The sequence below is a fragment of the Rhinopithecus bieti genome, unplaced genomic scaffold, assembly GCF_001698545.2.
Source record: "Rhinopithecus bieti isolate Rb0 unplaced genomic scaffold, ASM169854v2 scaffold_6789, whole genome shotgun sequence".
Lineage (NCBI taxonomy): Eukaryota > Metazoa > Chordata > Mammalia > Primates > Cercopithecidae > Rhinopithecus > Rhinopithecus bieti.
The window spans coordinates 307,198-328,087 of NW_016805235.1; the positions used below are offsets into that span (position 1 = coordinate 307,198).

Below are 20,890 nucleotides of genomic sequence, written 5' to 3' on the forward strand. Positions count from 1 at the left end.
TTTTTTATTAGAACTTTGTAGTTTTTCTTGTATAAACCTTTTACATATTTTGTTAGATTTACACCTAAGTATTTCATTTTATTTTGGTGCTAATGTCAGTGGTTATTGTGTTTTTAATTTCAAATACCAACTGTTTATTGCTGGTATGTAAGAAAACGACAGACCATGTATGCAGGTCGACTATTCCTAGTACAGAAATCCAAAATATGAACTACTCCAAAATATGAAACTTTTTGAGTGCTAACATGAGGACCAAGGGAAATGCTCACTGGAGCATTTTGGGTTTTGGAGTAGGGATGGTAAATCCATAAGTATATAATGCAAATATTACAAAAGTAAAAAAAAAAAAAAAAAAAAAATCCAAAATTGGAAACATTTCTGGTCCCAAGCATTTTGGCTTAGAATGAGTCTGTTTTAAAATTGTTCATGCAAACTTGCTATAATTGCTTTTATTCCATTTTTTTAGAGAAGGAGTGTCAATTTTTCCCAGATTTTCTATGTTAGAAATCATCTCATCTGAAAGCAGAAAGTTATATATCTTCCTTCCCAATCTACCTTGTAGTTATTTTTAAATGTCCATTTCATCAGCCTAACTATAACTTTACTGACGGCAAAGTTTTCATCTTTAGTTGTCACCTCTTTTACACTCAGATTTTTATTAGTTTTGCCACATATTAAATTATTGTGGCACTAATTTAGCTAGAAATAAACAGCTTGTAAATGCTATTTTGTCAAGGACTCTACAGTATTCCATGGTAACTACGATTACTCTTGGGTAAACTGTGCCTCAGTTTCTCTGTAATGGGATGTTGTATTTATTTTATAGACTGATGTGAAGACCAAATAAGACTATACATTAAGTTCGTAGAGCTATGGCTGGCACAAAATCAGCCCTCAAGAAATGATCGTTATGTTTTTGTACTGGGAAGCAATTACTTTTGCGCATCACCACAAGTAACTCTCAACAGCGAAGGAATATTAGCTCAGGCGGACAGAGTAATATGCTCCCTCCCCCCCCCCAACCCCAACACCCAAATTTCAAACAGAAAAATAAAGCAGGAGTTGCGAAGGGGTCGTGAGAGGAACGTTTCTGAGCCTATAGTGGACAGGTACAGCAAGCGGAGAGTGTTACTAGGGCAGCAGTGGTGGAAGTCGAAGGCATCCCAAGAGGGAGCATGGGCTCCCGAGACCTCTTTGAATTGGAGGCGACGAGAACCAAGCGACCGTGAGCTGCGATACACACAGTAGTGAGTGGGTGGCACGGGGCCCACGGGCACGAACTGCCGAAGAGCGGGGAAGACTGGGAGCATAACCGCTGGGCAGCGGAGAGCGGCCAGCATGGACCGCCCCGCACTACCGGACACCTGGAGCTGCAGGAACGACCCACGCCCAGGCCTCTTTACCCCTAACGCCCGGTTACCTTAGGGACGTGATCACCTGACCCGGCGCCGTGAGCCTGCGCGGGCTGAAGGTGGGGGCGGTGCCATGACGCGCCTCGGGGGCGGTCCTCGGGCGCGCGCCGCTCTCTTACCCTCGGGCCTCAGAAGTCCGTGCCAGTGACCGGAGGCGGTGGCGGCGAGCGGTTCCTTGTGGGCTAGGTGAGAGGCCAAGGGGGGAGGAGGGACGCCGGTGCCGGGTCCCGGGCGCGGGGACTTGGGGCAGAGGCGTGAGGGTCCCCGGGCCACTTCACGGACTGCATCCCGGTCGCAGCCGTTTTCGGGAGGCAGCGGCGACGCCCTCTCCTCAGGGTGCTCCCTCCTCAGCCCCTCCCTGCGTCCTGCTGGCTGGGGGTAAGTTTGCGGGAGCAGCGCGCTCTGCCTGCCGCGACCCCGCGGGTTTCGGGCTCCTGCCTGGGCTGGGCTGGGGCTGGGGCTGGGGCTGGCGCCGGGGCTGGCTGAGCCCGGAGGCCCTGCCGGGTGAACGCCGGCAGCCCCCACCCCAGCTCTGGGGTTCTTCCTGGGACAGTCTCTCGATCCTTGTTTTCTCCTCGATACGATCTCGAGTTGAGTAAAGAAAGAGCCTCTGGTCACGGTTCCTCCCCGTGCTCCGCGTTTGTTGGTCTGTACTTAATCACCCTCCTTTTGGGTTATTCGGGAAGTCCTGGATTTGAAAGGAGGAAGGAAGTGTTTGTTTAGTGGGCGAAGCCTTGACTTTTTTTGGAAGGGGTGGGGAGAGGTTTTCGCCCTGAGCTTTTCCTGGAGAAGTTGGACCTGAGGGAGAAACGTTTCCAGTTGGGTGTGTTTAGAAGGAAATACCCCTGAGATCTGACGACTCAGAGGCTTCCTTTCAGGATTTCCTTGTAATAATGGGAAAGGGAAGGCATATGGATGTGGAAAGTTTCACTTTTACCAAAGTGGGATTATTGAGTCATGGAATCTTCGAATGTGCCCATTTTTGAAAGGAGTTTCTAGATTATCAAGTGTGTATAACCACATACAAGTTTACTGTTGACTTTTCCATTGCGTACATAGCTTAGAAAATACGCTCGGCTTACCAAACTCTTAATATCTGCTTGTTTCAAAAATAAATAGTTGATTAAAGGAGGACATTTACATTGAAAAACAACTGCGGGCCTTTTAAATTAAATTGATTTCTAAATGTATATGTGATTAGTTAAAACTCAAATTTGTTCAGTCTTTTATTTTCCTGTTTAAGATTGAGGGATAACGGTAGAAAATATGTCCTTTTGTCTTCTGTGTTACCAACTTAATTCTATAAACTTTTGTGCCTTAAATGGTACATAAATATTACAAATCAAGTGGTGTGTGGCACAGAATAAAAAGTAGTAGAATGACTTTTAAAATGGTCAGTAAGTAGTCACTCTGTTATAAACTAAACTTAACTTTGGAGACATTAACTTTTAGTTTTGGGCATTATAGGAAAAGATGTAAAAAGGAGAAAAAGAGGAACAATAGGGGAAGAATTTGCTAATGGTTGCCGGTTAAATATACTGTTTAAAGAGTTTCTTAAAATGAGCGTGACACAACTATTTTCTCTGTTTTGCCAGATTTGGATACTTTTATAGGTATTAAATGCCAAGAGATTCTAAAAAAAAAAAGCTCCCCAAATAACTTTAAAATACTTTCTACTTTTAGCAATAGTTACGTTAGCATTTATTAATTTCTTTTCAAGTGCTGCCAACATCTTTTGTAAATGTATTGTTTTTGAGTAGGTAAACAGTCACATGTCTCAACATTTAAGCAGTGTAAATAGGTATATAGTATCAAGTCTCCTTCTGGCAGGCAGGCAACTTTTTTACATTTCTTAGGTATTCTTCTAGGAGTATTTTATATCTACACAGGCAAACATATAAGCTGTATTTGCCTCCTTTTAACACAAACATTAACATTTTATATACTGCTCCACATTTTGCTGTTATTTTTCCAGTTAGTGATAATATTTTGGAGCTTTTCTAATATCAGCATATATAGCTTTCAAGTCTTTTGCTGTTACAGTCAGTGCTGCGGTGAATAAACTTTTACATATGTTGCTTCCTTTTGCACATATATTTGTGCACTTCAGGTTTTGAGACCTGAAGTGATACTGCAGAGTTGGAGGGTATCTGAATTTAGAATTTTGGTAGATACTGCAAACTCACTCTCCATGGTAATTGTACTAGTTTACGCTCCCATTAGTAGTATATGAGTGTTTCTCAAAGCCTTGCTGTCAGAGAATGTTGTCAAACTTTGGATTTTTGCCAATTCACTAGGTGAGAAATGGAATCCTATGGGTAAGGATTAAATATTCTACTTAGAGTGGGCTTCATATGGACATACTTCTTAATGGCTGATCATCAGAAACCCCCAGGATATTTATTAAAAAGAAGAGTTCCTAAGTCCTTCCATGAAATCTGTGTCTGCCCAGGAAGCTGTTTTTATAATAACTAGAGCCTCGGGTAATTTGGCTGTGATGATTAGCCAGATTGAGAAACATTGCTCTGGAAGACTGCTTAGGATATATCAAATTGTGTTTCTAGACCTCATGTATGAGCCATCTGGAATGCTTACCATCTGGGTCCAATGGATACTTTATTTTTTCATTTTTTGGTTTTTATTTTTTTTTAGAGATGGAATCTTGCTATGTTGCTCAGGCTGGTCTTGAACTCCTGGGCTCAAGCAGTCCTCCTGTCTCAGCCTCCGAAAGTGCTAGGATTACAGGCATGAGCCACACGGTTCCTGGCCTGATACTTTATTTTATATTTTAAATTTTCAGTCATTTTATGAATAGTTTGCAGAAGTGAAATAATGAAACACAACTTTACTAGAAATTTTATAACTGCTTCAACAAAAGAAACCCAAATTATTACTCCAAATTTTTCTGGTTTTGAAGATATCAGTAGTTGAAATAGGCAACATCAACTAATTGCTTATCAACTGTCATGTAATTTTTTTTAAAAAATCAATGATTCTGCAGTCCCAAATTTTATTATCCCAAGATGTTTTAATACAAGGATTCCCGACATTTTGGCACCAGGGACTGGTTTCATGGAAGATAGTTTTTCCACGGACGGCATAGGGGGATGGTTTCAGGATGAAACTATTTCACAAGGAAAGTTTAACCTAGATCCCTTGCAGTGCAGTTCACAATGGGATTCCTGCTCCTATGAGAATCTAATGCTGCCGCTGATCTGACAGGAGGTAGAGTTCAGGTGGTAATGCTGGCTCACCTGCCACTCACCTGCTGTGGTGGCCTGGTTCCCAATGGGCCACCGACTGATTCTGGTCCGTGGCCCAGGGGTTGGGAACTCCTGTTTTAATAGCTTAGATTAAAAGAAGCAAATAAACATTATTTCATCTTAAACAGTCACATGCCATTTTTAAGCGAGGCCAGTTGTAGTTGGTGGTTTGAGGAGGGGTAAGGTTAATAACTCAGAAAATGATGAGTATTGCCATTCTAGGTGATATTATTTGGAAAACTTTGCCAGTGTTTCCTACTTCATTAATCAGAATATTATATCCAGAGAGCAAATAAACTAGAATTCCAAAATATCACATACAGTATTTAAGTTGAGGGCCTTTGTTCTGTACATATATTTAAAGACTTCAAGGACATTACTCTGATACTGCCCTGAGGGGGGTTGAGGGACAAATGGAAAACTTGGTACTGAGGCAGACAAAATATAAATACATCACACACACACACACACACACACACACACACACATATATATATATATATATAGCGTTTTGGTGTTCTGAAGAAGTCCTGAAACTATCCCAACCACTGAAAGATCTCTTAATAGAAACTATTTGGGAGTTACTTCTGAGGCCTGAGATACATTGGGTTTAGGGGCCTTTCATAAGGCGTGAAGTGAGTCACAGAGATTGCAAATATTGTAGTGTGGGCCAAACCTGATCAAAGGGTATGTGGGCAGTACCATTTCTTTACAAGGAATTACGCCAGTGGAAAAAAGCTGTAGTGGTCAGGAAGGTTTGATCAAACTCTTACAGAGTAGATTTGGGAGTTTTATCTTCTTAGTGATTACTCAGCTTGAAGGAAAGCCTAGAGACAAAATTCTGTAGTTTAGTTCATACAATAATAATGTTTGATAAGAGTTGCAAGTGAGGTAAAATGAGATTCTTACACTGATGTAATAGTTACTTTCAGAATCCTCTTAAACCTCATTATTGGTCATTATAAAATTCCAGCCACAATTAGGAGGATTTCCCGGAGTTAGCTTTGTGGTTCTTGAAAAAGGGCTGTGTTTCTGACGTTCCCATTAGGTCAAAGATTTAAATATAATACACAAGTGACTTAATGGAGCCCTTCAGAAAAATTAAGCATTTATCATTTCCACAAATGATAAATGCTTTATTTTTTACACTGCTAGGTTTTTTACACTGTTAGGCTTTTTACACTCTTAGCTTCAAAAGTACAGACTTGCCCTAAGAATATTTTGATCTTTTCAATAAGTGTTTAAAGTTATCTTATTTACTGTTGTTTTGATGACATTTGTCAAAATACTAACATTTGATATCTTCTTTTTAAAAAGTTTTTTTTTTCATTAGTGAGACAGGGTGTCAGTCTGTCCACCCAGGTTAGAGTGTGGTGGCGTGACCACAGCTCACTGCAGCCTCAATCTCCTTCACTCAGGTGGTCCTCCTACCTCAGCTCCCCGAGTAGCTGGGACTACAGGCATGTGCCGCTGTCCCTGGCTACTTTTTTATATTTTTTGTAGAGATGGGGTTTCTCCATGTTGCCCAAGCTGGTTGTAAACTCCTGGGCTCAAGTGATCCGCTCACCTTGTTCTCCCAAACTGTTGGGATTACAGGTACTGCACCTAGCTACATTTGATATCTTTGAGGATGAGGAAAAAGCATTTATGCTGTGTAAATATATTGAATGTGAGTCCTGCCTTTAAGTAGTGGAGATAAACATGTACTAGCTATAATCTAAGGCAGAGTTGAGAGGAGTTGGGAGGAGCAAATAATATCCAACTGAAGCCATCAAAGTCACCCGCTTTTAAGAAGCTGACACTTGACCTAGGCCTCAAGGCTGACTAGGAATTTGATCGTGGAGAAGTCCTGGAAGGACATTCCTGGAAGAGAATGCACCTTTTACAAAAATATGCAGGCATGGAAGCATGTGACCTGGGTGGCAAATAGTCAGTCAGTGGTTTGCAGCTACAACATTTTAATACTTGGAAAGAAATTTAATGAAATGGGTCAAGAAAGTAAAATTGAGGAATGCTTTGTGAGAGAGTTAATTAAGATCGATACACTTAAAGCAAACCTGAAACTTACTTTTTACATAAGTGTAAATTACGGTAATATTTATTTTTTTTAAAAAAATTGAAAGTTCATTTTCTTCTAGGCTTGAGTTGCTAGTGTATGAATTAACTCGAGTTGTTCAGACAACTTCAGTTAATATTTACTTGAAGAGAAACTTCTATGGAGAGAAAAGTTAGGAAACCACTTCATTTTTCATGAAAACAGTGGGATTTTAAAGTTAGCCAGTGACAGAATCAAAAAAAGAAATTAAAATAGAAATAATATTAGATGACCAGGTAACATTCTTTTCAGTGCATTTTGGTTGTTGATATTGCAACTTGCTTTACATTTTGTATATTTATCATATGCATTTTATATTGATAGAATGGCTGAAAGTTTAAATAAGACAAAAAAATTGTGTTTAAAGGAAAGGCTGCTAAGAAATTGATCCTTTGAACCAAAGAAGGTAATTCACTTTGTTCTCCTGGATTAATACAATTAAATCATCTTTGATAGTGCTCTCTCAAGAGTGAATTTTTTTTTTTTTCCACAAACCCAGATTCTGTTTTTCCCTTAAGGACTGTACCAGGCCATTACTATTCACCATTGTACTGGAGATTATAGCCAGAGAAATTAGAAAAGAAACAAATAAAAGATGTGTAATATCAGCAAGAAGGTACAGTAGAAAGCTCACACACTTCTTCTCCCCACAGAAATATTGATTCAGTAACAATACACACACCAGACCTCTTTGTAAGAAATCCAGAAACTAGTTAAGAGGCTCCTGCATTCTAGGTGAGCAGTAAACCAGCTGCAGTGAAGATGGTAGGAAAATTCATCCTACTTGCTTACCATAGTTCATTCCCCTGGCTCAGCATGGCATGAGCGAGAGGAAACACCAGGCTCCTGGTTTTTCCTTGGGGAGGGAAAGAGAAGACTGAAACATATGTTTGACATTCAGATTTTTCAGAGGTCTGCCCAAGGGTCTGGTTTTTATTTTGCCTCAATATAAGTTCTGACAGGAGAGGGCACCAGGTTGTGGGGTCATTGAAAACAAAGTTGACAGTTTAGTGTGCACTCACCATGGTCCCTCCCCCCATCTCAGCATGAAACCAGCAGGAGAAAATCCTCAACTCCTGGCTTCTCCTTGGGGAGACAAAAGAGTTGGAATGTGTGTCCAGTGTTTCACCTTTTCAGTGGGCTGAGGGACTGGCTTCTGTCTTGCTTGTCTTGGAAAGCTGACAGGAGCTGGTGTATTCCAGGTGTCCGGGAGCCACTGAGAACAACAGAGAACTGGAAGACTTGTTTCTGCTCTAGAGGACCTATGGTAGGGCAGGCAGAGGATGATACAGCTCAGCAGCCTGTCCCTAGGTATGGCATGAAAGGGGTTGGGGAGAGAATAGTGGAGTATGTGTCCAACACTTCAGAGAGCTAACCCCAAGGGACTGGCTTCTGTTTCACCTGACTTGGAGCACAGGCAGGAGTGCACATACTCTAAAAGCCCACTGACAGGAAAGGGCACCAGGTTGGAGGCCTCCGAAAACAAAAGAGAGCTGGGTGGCTTGCAGCAGCTCCAGAGAGCACAGGGAGCTAAAGATTATGATATCCTGAAAAAGGAAACCAGCAAGTTCATCTTGAGAATTTATACACACTGGTAGAGAAAAAGCATCCTCAGGAAAGGTTCAGAAGGCATGCAGAATCTCTAGTCAGGCTGATCAGTGAGGATCTTTCTCTGTACAGAGCCAGTCCACAAAGACTGGCAGGGGTGATATTTTTTCAAGTGCTTGGATCCCAACATGATGTTAAAAGGCACACAAAGAAATAGGGAAACATGGCACAATCAAAGGGTCAAAATATCCAGAAACCTACTTTAAGGAAACACAGATATCTTTATTATCTCAGAAGGAATTCAGACTAACCACCATAAACATATTCCGTGACCCAAGGAAAATGCTGCATGAACAAAATGGTGTCAACAAAGAGATTGAAAACATAAAGAGGAACCAAACAAACGTAACAGATGCAATATGCTTTGACCGAATTAAAAGATTTACTAGAGGAGTTTAGCAGCAGTGTTTTTCAAGAAGAATTAGTGAACTTGAAGCCAGGTCATTTGAAATTATCCAGTCAGAGAAGCAAAAAGAAAAAGAATAAAAAAAAGAATGAAGACAGCCTAGAGTACTAATGGGAGAGCATCAATTGTATCAATATAGATTGTATGGAAGTTCCATATGTTGGAAAGAGAAAGGAGCAAAAAGCTTATTTGAAGAAATAATGGCTAAAACTTCCCAAATTGAAGGAAGGCAGTGGACATCCAGATTCAAGAAGCCCAGTGGACTCCAGAGTAGAACAATCCAAAGACATCCACATGGAAACACACTATAATCGAATTGTCAAAGAATTTTGAAAGCAGCAGGATAAGAACAACTTGTCATGTACAAAGGAGATTCTGTAGGACTCTAAGTGGATTTCTTAGCAGAAACCTTGCAGGTCAGAAAGAAATGGGATGATATCGTCAAACTGCTGGAAGAAAAACTGCCAGCAAAGTACTGTATGTGGCAAAACTTTTCTTTAAAAGCAAAAGAGAAATAAGATTGTCAAAATCTAAGAGAGTTCATCACCACTATATCTGACTTAAATGCTATTGGGAGTCTGTTAAATGGAAACAAAAGGATGTTCAATATGAAAGTATAAAATTAAATGATAAAGCTATGGACAAATACAGACCTGCATATTATTGTAATGGTGGTGAGTAAATCACTTATTTCTGATATATAAGTCTAAGACAAAAGTATAAGTGCCTATAACTATAAAAATATTAATAGATACACAACCTAAAAGATGTAATTTGTGACATCAGTAATGCAGTATGGGGATGGATGAGAAGAAGCAGTATGGTATGCAGTTGAAGTTATCAGCTTAAAAAAGATTTATTAGAAGATGTTTTATTTAAGCTCCATGGTAACCACAAAGAAGATACCTATAGAAAATACACACACAAAAATAAGGAATCAAAGCATATCTATTAAAAAAAAAAAAAACAATGAAACAAAAAGCATGATGGCAAGAGAGGAAAGGAAGGACAAAAAAGTTTCAAGTTAGAAAATCATTAACAAAATGTCATTGTAAGTCCTTCCCTATCAGTAATAACTTTAAATGTACTAAACTCTCCAATGAAAAGACATAGAGGGGATGAATGGATTAAAAAAAATAAAACCAAGAGCCAGCTATACCCAGTTTATAAGAGACTCACTTCAGATTTAAGGACACCTTTTATTTATTTATTTATTTTTACAGAAATTGATATACTGATTCTAAAACAGATACTGAATTGATAGGGGTTTAGAATAGCCAAAACAATTTCAAAAAAGAACAGAGTGGGAGGATTCACATTAACTGATTTTAAAACTTAATACAAATGTACATTACTCAAGACTGTGTGGTACTGGTATAAGGATAGACATACAGATCAATGAAATAGAATTGAGATTGCAGAAATAAGTGCATTACAGTTATGATCAATTGATTTTCAACAATGGTGCCAAGACAATTCAAAAATGTTATTTTCAAAAAGTGGTGCTGAAATAACTGGGTTTCCACATGGATAATAATGAATATGGATCTATACCACACACTACGTACAAAATTAACATAAAATAGATCAAAGATATAAATGCAGGAATTAAAGACATAACATTTTTAGAAGAAAACGTAAGGATAAGTCTTCATAACCTTGAGTTGGGCAATAGTTTCTGAGATGTTATATCTGAAGCATAAGCAACCAAGAAGAAATATAGATTCAACTTCATCAGAATTAAAAACCTTATACTGCAAAATGCACTGTGAAAAAAAATGAAAAGACAATCTTCAGAATAAGAAAAGTATTTGTAAATCATATGAGATAGTGGTCTATGATATGGTCTGAATGTTTGTGACGGTGTCCCTCCATTCATACGTCGAATCCTGTAATCATCAAGGGGATGGTATTAGAGTTACCATATGACCCAGCGGTTGCATGCTTAGCTATATTCCAAGAGAATTAAAGACACATTTATTAAAAACGTATATAAACTCACATATTATTTGCTAACAATGCAAATGCTCATTGGCATTTTTAACAGCATTATTTATAATAGCCAAAAAGTGCAAATAACCCAAATGTTATGAGCTGATGACAGCATAAATATAATGTGGTATACATACAGTGGAATATTATTCCGCTGTGAAAATGAATGAAATACTGATAAATGCTCTAACACAGATGAACCTTGAACATATGCTATGTGAAAGAAGCCAGATGCAGAAGGCCACATATCCTAAGATTCTAGATTAAGTATCCAGAGCAGGTAAATCCAGAGGCGGGAAAGTGTATGTTGCCTGGAGCTGGAAGGAGGGTAGAATGGGGAGGCATGCGTTTTCTTTTGGGGAGGATGGAAATATTCGAAGATAGGTAGTGGAGATGATTGTAGAAGTCTGTGAATACATTAAAAACCATTGCATTGTATACTTTGAAAGGCTGAATTTTAGAGTGTGTGAATTGTATTAATTAAAAAAATCTACTGTCCAACTAGGAGACAGAGACCATATAGTGATTTTAACAGTGGAGGTTTAATACGCAGAACTATTAGTTATAACATGATTGAAGAAATGGAGATTGACTTGTAAGAAGTAAAGACAACTTTGAAGAATACTGTAAGAGCAGACTTAATAAGTAGCCACTAACTCTAGGGCTGCTCCCTTACCTGGGCTGAGATCCAGGTCTGGCTGGCTGAAGAGGGGACAGATGTCACTGGACCTTGCTTCTGGAACTCCCTGAAATTCTCCCTCTGGCATTCTGAACCTTGGAATTTGCTGCAGAAACCACATGACAGGGTTGAGAAAGCTGCTCTGGGAGATTCCTTGGTGGTGGCATTCTGCTGCAGAGTTACTCAACAGAGTGCTGGGGTTAGCTTCTGCATGCTTATGGAACTACTTCCTGCAGGTTGCAAGATGCTGTAGGAGCAGGTACTGCAGGAGTCTGACTGGAGTAGTACATTGGAACCATGAGGAGAAAACCTCTTCCTCCTACAGTGTACTTCCAGTTGCCTCTACTGACAAGGCTTAACATCATCCCAGCTGGTAACAGAGCAATGTTGAAAGAGCTCAGTTCCGTTTTGGGAGAGAAAGCATTAAGAAGTGGATTTGGAAATGGGAGGTAATAAATTGATACCTGAATCAAGAATCTTAACGTTAAACCATATACCGTTAAAGCATATATTCTGTTTTATTGGGTTGAGTGAAAGTATCAGGTATTCATCTCAAAACAGCTAAATAAAATTCAAAATATGGATTCATATAATACGTTAAGAGAATTATGTTTTAAATTATTACAAAAAGCAATTTATGATAACTAAAAAACATACTTTATTTAATATAGAAGTATTTTAAATGAAAAGTAAAAATTTCCCTCTTATTCCTCACTCCTTTACCATCTGTCTTCTGAAGATAAATCTGTTAGTTAATATAGTTTCTTCTATATACATATATGTGTGTATATATTTTTCTTAGTAATAGAGGTTTCATGTATTGTTACTGCATATGGTCTGCTTTTAGGCTTTTATTGTTGGAAGGAATTGTAGCTGTGTGGTGCCCAAGGGCATTGTACTAAGGGTAGTTTCGTAGTCTTGGCTAAGTTGCAAGTACTTGTGTAAGTCAGGAGTAAGTCACATAACTATTCTATTTGATTTTCTAAGTTTGTAAAATGAAGAGACTTTTACTTGAAAGGAATTTTAAAAATCGGTGATGGATATAGTTCAGTAATAATATTAGGGGAAGAGAGGTAGTTTGGTGATTCTTAAGTTTATCAGCTGACTTTTGGTATGGCCTATATATTCCTATTTTTTAATATGTTTTGCCACTTAAATGTTTTTTATTGTGTTAAATAGTTGTACGTGTTTATGTGTCTATTTCAATTTGTGTGACATCAGAGTAATATAACTTTCTTTTTTTCTTTAGAAGAATCCTGCAAAAATGTCGCTCTATCCATCTCTTGAAGACTTGAAGGTAGACAAAGTAATTCAGGTATGATAGTTTAAATACTTTTTTCAAAACAAGCACAGTAACATACATTCTACTTATAGGTGAAGTAAAGCAAGATAGCTAAATGGCAGATATATTTGTTCATTTTTACACTTCATAAACCTTTCTTTAGTTTTACTAATTGCAGACTAAAAGTTTACAGAAAACTAGCAATTTTTTTTCATTTCACTGTGAATTAATAGGCATGAGATTTTTTTTTAATTTGACTTACACTTTTTACATGTAGCTTAATTTTCTGTCTAAAATTTAAATTATATGTAACATATTTGAGTTGATAAAATATGCTCCAATTTTTTAGATATTCATAGTTTTGTATAAAATTGGTATATTTGTCTTTTGGATCTTTAGGTATGACCACTCTTTAAAGTAATTCTCTGCCTCCTAATTGAAGTTAAAATTACAGAAATAGTGGAGTACATGCTACTTTTAGAAGAGCAGTTATTTAAAAGCACAGGGAAAGTGTAGTGATTTCTTTCCTTTGAGAGATGAGCAGCAGACATTTCACTTGTTTATTCTCTAAATGTGTAGAGATTGCAGTATTTCTAATATCATTGAGTTGAAAATTTTTATAGTCCTTTGTATTTTGAAGACACATGCTTCTGCTTAAGAACAAAGTGAGGAATTGGGACCAATTCTGGCTATTTGGGAAATTTTTGATAATTATTTTAACTGAGGATAATTTGTAATATATGATAGATTTGTCTGTTTACGGTTAGCTTTCAGCTTGATCTCTTTATCAATTTAGAATTTCTTCAGCTATTGTTTATTATTTTAATTTGACAAAATAAATGAAAACTCCTTACCTTGAAGATCATTTTATTGGTGCCCTGTCTTCAATTTACTAGAAAGTGAGATTTACTTATTGATAATTGAATTATGAACAATTATTTTCTATCATAGATCCAGTATGGATGTTAAAATGAAGGTTGTAAAATCTCTGAAATCTACAGTTCAGCTGCCAAGGCTTTGATGCCTCAAAATTTCATGTGGCCTATTCAGTCATCTTTTACATCTTCCTATCACTTCTTTAGTATTTTGTCAGTATTTTCTTCATGTGGTTTTATTTCCACGTAGTTCATCTAAACAAGCACTCTTTTTAAAAGACTTTTATCTGAAATATTTAGCTTTCCAGAATAACTGCTTAGCCATTAATATGACATCAACACATTAACTGATAAGGATTTTTAGGTAGACCCATAAGAATAACTAATCTATTCTTTGTTTTCATTCTTTTTTTGTTAGGTTTTATGGAATTGAATGTAAATTTACCATAGTCAGATATGAGCTGAGGCTTTTGATTTTGAAAACAGCAGCAGAAGAAGAGTTGATATTGACAAATATTGGAATGAAAAATAAAGAGGGCTACAATCTGTATCATGCTGCCCTCTTTAAGCAGAAGTGAATTACATAGATATTTACATTAAAGAACCTTTTATATTCAGAGCAGAAAGCAGCTGGGAGATAGAACAGTGAATAAGGAGTGGAAAACATGGTTCTTTTATTACTCCTGAATTTAAAAATATTCCTAATCTAGCCATTAAACTCTTTGGCTATAGTGTTTGTTTTTGTATCATTTTCTAAGGTAGGTGATACTCATGTTTGTTTTTATTCTTAAGATTCCCCTGAAACGTTATTATGAAGGAAGGTAGTGTTCATTTTCTCATCTGCTGGCCTTTAACACTACAGCAAAGCTAAATTACAGCAATGAACCAACAATTCGTATTTTGTAAACTATTCTACAGTAGCCATTAGGCTGTGGCTTTTAACATCATACAGTCCCTAGACCTTTCTCTCCATTCCAAATCCTGACAAGAGCCTGTGGTTTCCTCTACTTATGCAAAGTAAGCTTTTAATAAATAATGATATATAGAACCAGAGCTTATCAGTTTCCTAATACGGTGGGCAGAATTTGGCAGAAGTGATGCTACAAGCATGTCTTTTCCACATCCTTTCTGTTAATGGCAGAAATAATAGGCCCTGGCATGCTCCTCTGTAACCCCTTTTTTTTAGTAGTGTCAGATTTCAAAGTAAGTTTGAAATAAGTGGCTACATTTAATGGTTTACAGTACTTAAAATTGGGTTACATCCTTTTGTTTCATTTTTTCTGCAAATAACATAATTAAATTTATATAACTTTGTTTGCAGGGAGCTGTCTATATGTATTCTTCAGTATTCCTTGGATTAAAAACAATAGCAATGAAAGAATAGAAAATCATAACTACATACAAAGGAGAAGTATTTTAAATTAGTAAGCTGTGTTTTAGAGCAATTTTAGATTTGCAACAAAATTGATCAGAAAGTACGGTATACCCTCTGTCCTCACACATGCACAACCTCCCCCAGTATCAGCATCTGCACCAGAGCGGTACATCTGGCTCATTTATATCACCTGAAGTTTACATATTTTCATTACATTACATTAGGTTCACTGTTGGTGTTATATGTTCTATGGATTTTGACAAATGTATAGTGACATGTATATAGTCATGTGTTGCTTAAAGACGGGTATGTTCTGAGAAATGCCACATTAGACAGTTTGTTGTGCAAACATTATAGAGTGTACTTCCACAAATCTAGATGGCATAGCCTACTACACATCTAAGCAATATGGTGTAGTCTGTTGTTCCCATGCTACAAACCTGTATGATCCCACCTGTATGATACAGTAACGCTGCATGTTACTGTACTGAATACTGTAGGCAGTTGTTACACAATAGTATTTGTGTATCTAAACACAGAAAAGGTATGGTAAAAATACGATGTAAAAGATTTAAAATGGTACATCTGTATATGGCACTTACCATGAATGGAGCTTCCAGGACTAGAAGTTGCGCTGAGTGAGTCAGTGAGTGAGTGGTGAGTGAATGTGAGGCCTAGGACTTTACTGTACACTGCTGTAGACTTTATCAACACTCTATACTTGGGCTGCACTAAATTTATTTAAAGATTTTTCTTTGTCGAATTATAAATTAACCTTAGCTTCCTGTAACTTTAATTTCTTAACTTTCTGACTCTTGTAATAACATATTAAGACACAACACATTGTACAGCTGTATAAAATATTTCCTTTGTTTATATCCTGATTCTATAAGCTTTTTTCCTATTTTTTAAATTTTTAGTTTTTTAAAATTTCTTGTAAGTTTGTTAAAAACTAAAACACACACTCACATTAGCCTAGGCCTGCACAGGGTCAGGATCATCAATATCGCTGTCTTCCACCTCCACATTGTCCCACTGAAAGGTCTTCAGAGGCAGTAACATGCATGGAGTTGTCATCTCCAATGGTAACGGTGCCTTCTGGAATACCTCCTGAAGGACCTGCCTGAGACTGTTTTACAGTTAACTGTTTTTGTAAGTAAAAGGATATACTCTAAAGATAAAGTGTATAACACAGGAAATACATAAATGAGTAACAAAGTCATTTATTATCATTATCAAGTATTATGTACCATGAATAATTGTAGGTGCTATACTTTTTTATATATGACTAGCAGTGCAGTAAGCTTATTTACACCACCATCACCACAAACTAATGAGTTGTGTTACGGCAGCTATGATGTCACTAGGCAACAGGAATTTTTTAACTCTTTTATAATCTCATGGGACCACTGTTGTATATGTGGTTCATCATTGATCAGAACATGCAGCACATGACTATACCATTGTAGCATTAGACAGAATAGGTTCACTGCTCTAAAAATCCTTTAATGCCTGTTCTTTCTTCCCTTCCAGAAACTCCTGGCAACCAATAATTTGCTTTTGCTTTTGTGTTTTTTTTAGCGTCAGGATGTTGCTCTGTTGCCCAGGCTGGAGTACAGTGGCACAGTCATAGTTCGCTGCAGCCTCCATCCTCCTGCCACAGCCTCCTAAGTAGCTGGAACTACAGGCATACACCACCACATCTAGCTAGCTTAAAAAAAATTTTTTTTTTCTCCTGAGACGGAGTCTTGCTCTGTCACCAGGCTGGAGTGCAGTGGTGCGATCTTGGCTCACTGCAACCACCGCCTCCTGGGTTCAAGCAGTTCTCCCTGCCTCAGCCTCCCGGGTAGCTGGAATTTACAGGCACCCATCACCATGCCCAGCTAATTTCTGTATTTTTACTAGAGACAGGATTTTGCCATGTTGGCGATGAGAAACATGACAACATGCCATGTTGGTCAGCTGAACTCCTGACTTCAGGTGATCTGCCCACCTCGGCCTACCAAAGTGCTGGGATTACAGGCATGAGCCACTGTGCCCGGCCAAAACAATTTTTTGCATAGGCAGGGTTTTCCTGTGTTGCCCAGGCTGGTCTTGAACTCCTGGCCTCAAGCACCTCTCCAACTTCGGCTTCCCAAAGTGCTGGGATTAAAGGCCTGAGCCACTGTGCCTGGCCTAATATTTTATTATCTCCACAATTTTGCGTTTTTCAAAATGTCATAGTTGGAATCATAAAGTATGTAGCCTTTTCAGGTTGGCTTCTTTCACTTAGTAATATCCACTTAAATTTCCTCCATGTCTTTTTATGTCTTTATAGCTCTTTTTTTTTTCAGTGCTGCACAGTACTTTTTTTGTTAGACATGATTCAAGAAGTAATATAACAAGCCACTAGCTCCTTTTAGCTAATCGTGGTGAAAGAACTTTCAAAGTTCAACACATGTTCAATTTGTGGATTGTTATTTACAGTTATAAAGATGCTCATGCTGTATTTTGTTTAAATCTAGAATGTTTAACAAATTATGAAATAATAAATATTAAAGGATGACTCAACAAGTATATCAGAACATATGACTTTAGTACCATTCAAAGCTTTTGTAGGTTTTACTTATTTAACCTAAGCTTTCATATCTCCAAAGCATCTTTGGGACTACTCTTGACATTGATTTTAGGGCTAGGTTGAGATACTACTATGAACTTCATTTTTAAAATGACAGGTTTCCAATAAAGTAAAAAGTTGGTAGAAATTGGTCATACAACTTATTACCAAACTTGTCTCTAATGACATACAGCTATTTCAGAAAGTCAGATCTAATGGTAAAGGATAAAGTATTTCCATCAGTGAAATACTTATGATGTAGGCCATCAAGGCAGCCCTGAGAAGTGGATACTTGGGCATGAATAGCACTGATAAATGCTAGAGTGTCAGAGTGTGTCAGAATGATTTTGGCAAGTTTAACAGTTACAAATTATATTACCTTGTCATCATCCATTTATGTCAGTGATAAACTGTGCTATTTTCATAATTTCTGATATTCTAAAAGTGTTTAGCATAAACCCTTTCCTATACTTGCTGCGATGAAGATAAAGATGATTTCAGTGGGACATGCTAAAATGGTAAATATTAGCAACTTAGTATTTATTTGTTAGGTGTTTTCTGATATGTGACTTTTATATGAATATGGGTATGCTTTTTTCTTATGCAAATAAAATATTTTACTTGGACTAATTAGTAAAAGAATAATGAAAATGTAAAATTTATTCATTTTAGAATGCACTTTGAAAATATTTATTGTGGCAGCACTATGAAATACTGGTTATAAGACATGTAGAATAGTACTTCTACAATTTTTTTGTGATAGCCTTAAAAGTATTTAGAATATCAAATATAGTTTTGATTTGCAGATTTCCTTTGAAAAAATGTATTGGTGACATGTTTGAAATTAAACTTTCTTACATAAATTCATTGTTTTAGTTTCTTTTTGGAAGTACTGGATTTAGCTTATAAATTATATAAGAATATAAAGTAAGTATAGCATATTGTTACAGTTTTCTTCTTTTCTTTTTCAGGCTCAAACTGCTTTTCTGCAAACCCTGCCAATCCAGCAATTTTGTCAGAAGCTTCTGCACCTATCTCTCAAGATGGAAGTAGGTTTATACTTTGAGTTCATTCTCTGTGAACAGAAATATTGTTACCTTCTTTTGCTCAAATAAGGAATCCAAGAATTTTTTTTCTTGACAGGCTGCATAAAAATTGGTAGTTAAGCTCAAATAGTTATGAATAAGAAAAAAAAGTTTACTTCAAAAAATAACCCTTTTTCTAATTAAGATAGTGAACTGTGGATATGGGGATGTATTTCATGGCTTAATGAAAATTGATTTTAGACTGACTTGTAAATCCCTAACATGTGGCTGATTCATTTATGAATGAATTATATATATGAATTCACATGTAAGAACTATATGAATTCACATTTAAGAACTATCATCATGCTGCTGTTGTTGAACTTTCTGAATTGTCTTCTGTCTTTCCTATGGGAGCTTCTGAAATTTCCAACCACCTCCTCTTTGGGAAGCCTCTTAAATATTGAGGCCTTTATTCATTCTCTGTATCCTGTCTTTGGTCCCTTTTTCTTCAAGGTTCAGAGGGATTCAGGACAGAGCTCCTAAATACTGTGACTTAAGATACAAAATAAGTGTTAAATAAAGTTTTGTGGCCTGTCATTTTGTCTTACAACAGTTTATAACCTTGCCTCATAGAAAATTCATTTTAAGTCACAGATAATTTAAGTCTCATGCAGAAAAGAGCTTTTGGAAATAGTATATAACTACTACTAAGTGAAATAATGTTAATATTTAAAAATATGATTTGCAGGATTTCATTGGAATGTGGTTAAAATTATTAAAATGATAAGACACTAAAATTTACAAGCTTTCAAAAAAAATTGTTCAGAAGAATCATTCCATAGCCCTGTTTACAGAATGAGTTATAAAGTAGCTGACTTGAAAAATAGATATTTTAGTCAGTTGTTCTGAATTGGTAAGTGGTATTCTTACTAAATTCCTAATCAAGTAGGTTTATTTTAAGAAACAGGAAAGGCAAGATAGTTTATTTGGAAAAGTTATTTCTACTTTTGAGTGTTTAGGAATCTGGTTGTTTTAGTTCAGATGTCTTCATATTTTATGAATTTTAAACATTTTCTGTATTTTCCATTTCTAATGGTTACAGAGATGGGGAGATGCCTTTCCAAATTGCTACTTTAAATTCATTCTAGATTTTATAACTTAAGTATAATTTTGTTAATACGCAGAAGCCCATAATAAAAGAGGTTTTCATTTTGTGTATTCTGTAAGTGCTTTTTAATTTATTCATTCATTCATTTACTTATTAGATCTCTATCCCAAACTATATCCGGAGCTGTCTCAATACATGGGGCTGAGTTTAAATGAAGAAGAAATACGTGCAAATGTGGCCGTGGTTTCTGGTGCACCACTTCAGGGGGTACGTACAGTGTAATTAATTTTGAATTATATAAAACCATACTTTACATGTTAATATAAGCTTTCCTGTTTGTGGCTAACTTACAAATATACAATAGCATTGGACCTCACTTCGCAGAAATTTTAGACTTCCTTTTGGATATTGTTTCTTACATAGTCTACTTCATTTTGTGCTACACTGTTTTGAGTTTATTAGGACTTAGATTCAGATACCTTTTACTAGTTCATTCTCCTTTGTCTTCTGCATTTAGTCATTTACTAAGTCCTGTTGATTCCGTTTCTGTTTCTTGTATTCATTTTGTCTGTTTTTTATCCATTCTAGTCCTACTATAACCATATTCAGGGTTTCTGTACTTCTAGTCTTCATTATTATAGTACTCTCTTAAATTTCCTCTAGTAACTTATTTCGATGGTACTAAGCTGTTGCTAAGTTAATCATTCTGAAATATACATTAGGTCTATCATATCTTTGTTGCTCATAATCTCTTTTGTTGTTGTTGTTGTTGTTGTTGTTGTTGTTGTTGAGATGGAGTCTCACTCTGTCACCCAGGCTGGAGTGCGATGGTGTGATCTCAGCTCACTGCAACCTCTGCCTCTTGGGTTCAAGTGATTCTCCTGCCTTAGCCTCCCAAGTAGCTGGGACTACAAGCGTGCGCCACCACGCCTGGCTAATTTTTTGTATTTTTGGTAGAGACCGGGTTTCACCATGTTGACCACGCTGGTCTCGAACACCTGACTTCAGGTGATCCACCTGCCTCAACCTCCCAGAGTGCTGGGATTACAGGCATGAGCCACTGCGCCCAGCCTTTGCTCTTAGTCTTTTAACATTCTTTTTGAAATCCAAAGCTCCATGTAATTAGACTCCATATTCTAGCTTAATTATAATGGATCTGATAACCTTTTAT

At 37.0% G+C, this 20,890-nt stretch overlaps 1 protein-coding gene across 1 annotated transcript in view; it reads left to right on the forward strand.

Annotated features, from left to right (window-relative positions):
- The first annotated feature begins 1,475 nt into the window (after nucleotides 1-1,475).
- The window catches only part of SDCBP (syndecan binding protein), a 29,384-nt gene continuing 9,969 nt past the window's right edge, over nucleotides 1,476-20,890 (forward strand). The window contains exons 1-5 of the mRNA XM_017871742.1: nucleotides 1,476-1,598; nucleotides 12,705-12,770; nucleotides 18,460-18,472; nucleotides 18,555-18,632; nucleotides 19,877-19,986. Coding sequence (XP_017727231.1) covers nucleotides 12,720-12,770; nucleotides 18,460-18,472; nucleotides 18,555-18,632; nucleotides 19,877-19,986 — 252 coding nt within the window. The 5' untranslated portion in view covers nucleotides 1,476-1,598; nucleotides 12,705-12,719. The remainder of the gene's footprint in view (nucleotides 1,599-12,704; nucleotides 12,771-18,459; nucleotides 18,473-18,554; nucleotides 18,633-19,876; nucleotides 19,987-20,890) is intronic.